Below are 7,651 nucleotides of genomic sequence, written 5' to 3'. Positions count from 1 at the left end.
ATAAAATCGAATAAGAAATTTTGAATATATATTCATAATTCAGTCTAGAAGTAAATTCTAATAAAAAATAAAAAAAATTAAATTATTTGATTATTTTATTTTTATTATTATAATTGATATAAGTTTGGTTGTTTTATTTTTATTATTTATAAAATATTATTTAATAATATTTTAAAAGTAAATAGATATAAAAGAGTATAAAGATTATTTTTTTATTTCTGGATTTTTTAAAGATATTTTTAAATACAATAATACTATATGACGAAGTTATTTTAATAACTAAGTTCAATTAAATTAGTCAAATAATTTATTATTATTAACACAATAAAAATCAGTTAAAAAAATAAAAAATGCATAGAAAAATAAAAAATTTAGTTGTATTTAATTTAAAAAAATAAATTAATTAACACATTCCACTAATCTTGTTATACATAAAAAAAAATCGTGAGCAGTTTTGTGCACTAATCTATTATGCTAATTTAATGTCTGTAACTCGGACAAGATGATATGATGAGTATTCGTTTTCTATAAAATTAATTTTATTATATTCGAACTTGGATAACAACATATTAAAAATTAGACAATAAAAGTAACATTATTATATAATTATATATGAGATTACAAATACATAATACATCAAGCCTTGTACTACTATTATACCAAATACTTTTTGACTTTATCTTCAATGAAACCTCATGCGAAGGCGCTTATAGTTGTTTTTAAATGAAATTACAAACCAAATATTAGTACATATCATGTTGCTCAATTGAAAAAAATTTGATATATTTGTTAACTAATAGTTACAAACGTTGATAATAATAAATCTTCACAAAAAGAATTACGTTAGACATTTTTGTCTAAGTTTTCACTCTGCTAACAATACAATCAAACCCTTATTCTTAAGCAAAAGATAATTATTAAAAAGTAACACAATCACATATATGCAGTGAGCTATAATAAACTGCATCATATGGCCACACTACGGAGAACAACAGTTTCAATAGTGAGACCAGGACCAAAACCGAAAAGCACACCCCAATCAAGTCCTTCTCCGGTGGTTTTAAGTCCTGCTTCAAGTGACTTCTTTCTCATCAAATCCATAATAAAGAACACACACGCACTTGACATGTTACCATAATTGCTAAGCACATCTCTAGTGGCTTTCATCTTCTCTGGCTTCAAGTTCACCTTCTCTTCAACTTGGTCCAAAATTGCACGTCCACCAGGATGTGCAATCCAAAATATTGAGTTATAATCAGATATACCTAGTGGATCAAAAGCTTTACTGAGTGCATCATTGATGTTTTGTGAAATAATATCCGGAACACTCTTGTTAAGATAGAAGGTAAGTCCAACTTCACGAAGGAGACCACCGATGGCTCCATGGCTGTTAGGGACAAGTTGTTGATCAGTTGAAACAATCTCAAAGAGAGGATTCTCAACCTCTGGAACAGGATCAGAACCAATGATAATCGCAGCAGCTCCATCGGCAAACAATGCTTGCCCTACAAGACTATCCATGTCTGTCTCACTAGGACCACGAAAAGTGACTGAAGTATTTTCAGAACAAACAATAAGCACACGAGCATCCTTGTTGTTTTCAGCCAAGTCCTTAGCCAAACGAAGGACAGTTCCGCCAGCGAAGCAGCCTTGGTGGTACATCATGTACCTCTTGACGCTTGGGTCGAGCCCTAAGAGTACGATGAGTTCGTAATCAACGCCAGGCAACGCAACGCCGCTGGTGGTGCAGAAGATCAAATGTGTGATCTTAGACATTGGCTGACCCCATTCCTTGATGGCCTTGGTTGCAGCCTCTTTTCCAACCCTTGGTACCTCCCTAATCATCATGTCTTCCCTTGCATCCAAGGACGGTGCTTTGTATGCGCACATGTTAGGATTCTCCTTGAGTATTTCTTCTGTTAAATACATATGTCTGTTCTTGATCTGTGTTCTCTCACCTGAAATAATATGTAATTCACATCCATCAAGTTATTTGTCAAATATAAAAATTGTTTATCACTATTTTTATTATTTTTTGTCACATTTGTAAATCTTGAGTTATTTTTGTAGTGATTTGAATCGTTAGATGCTATTTTAATAGTTTTTCCAAACTTATAATTATAAAAATAATTTTCTCATTAAATAGTTATTGTTATTATTAATATTAAGCAGTAAGTATGATATATCGTAGAATATGTTAATTATTACGTATTAATTAATATAAATGTAAAACGATGAATTTTTTTTGATAAATATTTAAAATAAAACAAAACTATAAAACTACACACAAATGCGCTGAAATTTCTTTTTGAGGTCGGTCATGTGCTCGCTATTAGTTACTCTAAAATAGTAATCTGCATATGTACTCTGATCAACACAATTTGGTGGATTTGCTGTGCCAATCGCTAATACGGTTGCAGGACCTTCTGCTCTTTGAATCTTGTGGATGTCACTCGCCGACACCATCTTTAATTTTCTTAGCTGTGTTTGTTGGAATAGCAAAGCTTGGCTATGTTGTTTGGGATAGCAAAGCTTACTAGCTATGTTCTTTGGGATTTTGGTGAAGACTTAGGCAGGGGGAGGGGGGATATTTATATGCATGAGAGTAGGGGCATATGTGGCATTGAATGGACGAAATGGACCATACATAGAAAAAGCGTGCTCAAACGATGTTCTCTGACTTCTTGTTTGTTTTATTATTTAATTCATGATATTGTGGATGGCGGCTCAGATTGGTGGTATATTTCTTTAATTCTTTATAGTGCTGTATGTATATATTTTGTGTTTGGTAGAATATATTATATTTATTTGTTGTTTCGCTTTTTTTTTTCTTTTTATGGCAATCGACTTTGATTTGGTTTGTTAGAAATATCATAGTTTTGGGTACACGTGCTTTTTATTACCATTATATCCATGTCATGTTGAAATTAAATCTCTCGAATTAAAAATGTTTGTGAGTTACTTATTAGCATGCGGTACTTAATTACGTTTACTTATAGTTAAGTAATCTTATTATTTTTATATAAATTTCGATATTCAAAGACGATGTATTTGACTGGGTGTGTGAGGAGTTTGGTGGATGCTGACAATGAAGAGTCACTCCCCGCCTCTATATATCTACCACACCACATGAGTCGGGCCTTAATTAATTAGTCTTGCATAGCTTGTACATATTAAACAATAATATAATCATTTGTATGTATTTATATGTTTTATATTTAATTTTTTAAAAAAAATATTATATTTATTATTTTAAAAATATTTTATATTAAAATATATTTATGTATGTATATATTAATATATTTATTGTCACCAAAAAAATATTAATATATTTATTACTTTTGCATTTAATTTATTGAGTTTAATTAAGAATTAATTATCTTTTAGCCACTATTAATATTACTTTGAGTCGTGTGCAATTCTGTTTATTTTAGGTAGCATTTGGCTGGATTTGATGGAGTTTCCCCAGAAAAAGAGAAGAAGGCGAATTATGTTGTCAACCCTGACTTCTATGCACTCAAACCTAAATAACTCAAGTTACAGAGGTCCAATTGACGTGATTCTAGTGACTTTGGAAAGCTAACTTTCAGAGCTTTCTAACGATATATAATAGTCTATACTTCTTCTCCATCAATTCGGCCAAGGCTGCGCCTAACTTGAGATTTCTCAAGTTAGGCGTGGATTATTAAGGAATCAAGGTCCCCAACTCTCCAAGAAGCAAGCACGCAATCTCCTATTAATTCTGATTTAAACTTTATTTTATTTAAAAATAGGAAAAGATATTATTTAGTTTTAGAAAATATATTTTACATTAATTAGGATTAGATATAAAAGGGAAAAGAATCTCATCTTTTCTCTTCTACCTCATTCCACAATTTACAGTCTTTTCAAAATCATAGTTTTTCTCTCTGAATCATGAGCAACTAAACCTTCACTGTTAAGGTTAGGAGTTCTGTCTATTGTATGGATTGATACTATTATTTTTCTATTTTAATTCATGTACTGATTTATATTTCAAGAATTGTTTTCGTTCTTTATCTTATGAATTTGGGTGGAACGGAAGTATGACCATTTTTCTAATTGAGTTCTTGTATAATTTGGAAAAGCTCTTTACTTGAACAACAACTTGAAAACATATTATCCTAAATTTCTAATTATCTGGACTTAACGGGATACATGACATATAATCCTTTTATATTTGGTTAATTAGGATTTCTGTGGCATATAAACAAGAATTGAATTTCACCCTCTAATTGGAATTAAATGACCAAGGAATTGGCGGTTGATAAATTTTAGAGGAGACTAAAAAGGTCTAAGGAATTAGGGTTTAGTCACATATAGTTTGTTATGAATTAAATCTTGTATGATTAAAATAGTTAGTAAGAAAAGTCAATCGAAAAATAGATATCTCTGAAGCCTTAACTGTTTCTCCATATATTATTCACAACTTGTTTACTGCTTATTTTCTGATATTCTGAATTATTGTTCAATGCAATTTGAACTCTCAACACCATTTTCTGTTTGTCTAACTAAGTAAATCACTTAACCATTGTTGCTTAGTCCATCAATTCTCGTGGGATCGACCCTCACTCACCTGAGGTATTACTTGGTACGACCCGGTGCACTTGCCGGTTAGTTTGTGGTTGTAAATTCTGCACCAAGTTTTTGGCGCCGTTGTCAGAGATTGACTATGATTGACAACTACTGGTTGTTTGATTTCTTAGATTAGGCGTTTTTTGCTTTAATTTTATTTAACTTATTTCTTTAAAAAATATTTCGATTTATTTTATTTATTTATTTTTTGCTTAATTTCTGAAATTAAGTTTGGTGTCCCCTTAGTTGTTTTACTCTTCCTAGTTATTTTAGTTATTAACTTTGAATTTTATACTCCGTTTTGCTTATTAGTTATTCTATTCTATTTTATTTTATTTTATTTACTCATTTTATTTTCTTTATTCTATTTTTCTTTTATTTCGTTTTCTTTTATATTTTATTTTATTTTCATTTTTTCTATTATTTTTATTTTTCTTTATGTTTTTTCTTCTTTACTTGCCTGTTTACCACATGGTGCGTTAAATTCTATTTGGTGTTTTGTGCTAAGGAAAAATAATGGAAAGAGATCACATGAGTTACTACTCACACCCAAGTAGTGATTCATATTATTGTGGATGGGGGAACTATCCAAAATTTGATTGGCAAAGTCAAAACCAAAGAAACTTCAGTGCTCCATATTCCAACTATCAAGAATCACCATTTCCATATTCATATCAAGAACCACCATCTCCATATTCATACCAAGAACCACCACCTCTCTATCCATATCAAAAATCATCATCTCTCTACCCATATCAAGAGCCACTATCTCCCTATTCATACCAAGAACCATCCTCTTTTTATTCTCATCAAGAATCATCATCTCCTTCTTATTCATATCAAAAGCCACCATCTCCTTATTCATATCAAGAACCATCAGCTCTTGAGCTTCTCATGAAAGAATTCTTACATGATATAAGGACGAGTGTCAAAAATGTAGAGAAATATGTGCAGTTGATTATCAAGTCCCAGGAAGAGGAACAAGCAAATTCCTTCCTGAGAGATATAATGCAAGATCCTATGAAAGAAAGTGAGGAAATGAATTAAAGGAGTTCATACTCCAGTGAATTAGAGAACTCTCCACCCTCACACATGGAAGAAGAGAAAGATGCAAAAACAAAGGAGGAAGATGCACAAACGAAGAAAAATGCACAAACAAAGGAGGTTGTAAGGGATGAAAACAATTATGGGAATCTACACTCCAATGAAGCAGAGAACGGCATAGAAGGTGAGTTTATTGAACCACCAATTCAAGAAATTCTTGATGAAGGGTACACACCAACCATCACACAACACCCAAATTTTGAAATCAAAGAAGTGAAGGCAACCAAGGAAAGCACTGAAAAGGAGATTGTGACCTAGAAACAGAAGAAAATATCCATTAAAAAGAGAAGGTTAGCAAAAAACAATCTAACCTATACCCCAACAAACAAGGTGAATTGTAACACCCTACCATACAGAGTCTTATGCTTAAGTCATAATTCAGAGATGGCAAGGTATTACGACCTCTAAAAATAAAAATTTAGTACGTATAGTAGTATGAATAATTGATTATAACTAGGAGCCTTTGTAGAAAAAGGGGTAAACAAAAACCAATCGCAACTCAAAGCGCAACACTCCGATCGATAACGTAACGAACAAGGATAACCAACGCGTGATTATATATATACAAAGGAGTGTCAAAAACAGGAATATCAAGACTCAAGATCCGGCTGCGAAGATAACCGATCCGAGCATAACAATATATACATATGATATAATAAGGAAAACCCCAAAGGAAACCCAAAGGGACACAAATACATAAAACCTAATCTCCAAAATCTCCCATAAGAGGAGTCATCACAGTTTGAATTATTTAATGGAGATAAAAGTATCTAAGCAAAACATATAAACCAAAACATAGCCCCGAGAACAAAGGATCTTCGCAAATCTAGAAGTCTCCAGCATGCCTCACTAACTAATTCTTCCCTTTCCAAATCCTTCAGACCTCCCAACCACCAGCAGGAGTATAATATGGCAAACACGGTTATATGAGACAAGAGATATACAAATAGGAAATAGATACGGCATTTAGATAATTAGCAAGTAATATGTATTCAAATAGGCAATCTCAAACAATTCATATAGTATGCATATGATGAATGCCTGTCCCTAGTGGCTGATGATATCATCTGTCGGTTATAGAGCCAACCCGACAAGTCCTGGTAGCTAACCATTGGACTGTCCCTCTGTCACGCATCCCCAACTCGAGTTATACTCGTCATAAACTTGATCATAATCATGATCTATATCCATCACCTTCACTGGTGAATATTTACGGGGGCGAGCTCATCCGGGTCTTTCACAATGCCCGGCCACACTTATGACATAGGGCCAAAAGAGCTTCGAGTCTCAACCTGGAGCACGTGGTGGCTAGCCACTGCTACTACCCAGGGAAACTCGTATCTCAGATAGTGGAAGTGCAAATCACAATTATCAATAATTCAGCATAAACATGCAAGAATTCTCATCCATGGATCAACATCCATATCAGCCATTCCGGCTCACGGTTAAATCCATAACCAGCCAATATTCATAGCATACACAGCTATTCCGGCTCATGGTTCAATCCAGAACCAGCCAATATATAAACAATTACGGCCCTTCGGCTAATGGCATAACAAGCACTTCCACCACCATCCTCCACATCTCACATAATCATCAATGATCCTCATTGATCATGCATTTTTCCCTTGCTTCACTCGCAAGTTACCTCATTCACTAGCCCCTTTTTAATAGCTAGGCATGTCATAATGATTTAAGATATAAGTGGTGAGATCGGAGGCTTAGAAGTATAAAATTTGGCTTTTAAAACTCAAAAATCAACTTTAGGATGAAAACAGGTCCACGCGCACGCGCGGATGGCCTCAAAAACTTCATCGACGCGCAAGCGTCATGCACGCTAACGCGTGGATTAAAAATTTGCCAATCGACGCGCACGCGTCAACCACGCGTACACGTGGGTGTTCTCGTGCCCCAGGCACAACACTGGCACAGTTCTGGCATAACTCTCTGGAAA

The 7,651-nt window shown here is 33.4% G+C and overlaps 1 protein-coding gene across 2 annotated transcripts; it reads right to left on the bottom strand.

Annotated features, from left to right (window-relative positions):
* Positions 1-595: 595 nt before the first annotated feature.
* Positions 596-2,556, bottom strand: LOC107483332 (putative stilbene synthase 2). Of its 2 annotated transcripts, none has more exons than XM_016103954.3 (2): positions 2,289-2,556; positions 596-1,958 (listed from the first exon to the last, which is right to left on the bottom strand). In XM_016103954.3, the coding sequence occupies exons 1-2, from the start codon at positions 2,464-2,466 to the stop codon at positions 967-969; spliced, it is 1,170 nt and encodes a 389-aa protein (XP_015959440.1). In that variant the 5' UTR covers positions 2,467-2,556; the 3' UTR covers positions 596-966. The 2 variants fall into 2 exon arrangements, with proteins under 2 accessions (XP_015959440.1, XP_052116225.1); XM_052260265.1 differs by having other exon boundaries at positions 2,367-2,550.
* Positions 2,557-7,651: the final 5,095 nt, after the last annotated feature.

The sequence above is a fragment of the Arachis duranensis genome, chromosome 4 (genome assembly GCF_000817695.3).
Source record: "Arachis duranensis cultivar V14167 chromosome 4, aradu.V14167.gnm2.J7QH, whole genome shotgun sequence".
In the NCBI taxonomy this organism is placed as follows: Eukaryota; Viridiplantae; Streptophyta; class Magnoliopsida; order Fabales; family Fabaceae; genus Arachis; species Arachis duranensis.
The sequence above is the reverse complement of the archived record's forward strand: the minus strand, read 5'-3'. Positions and strand labels throughout refer to the sequence as shown.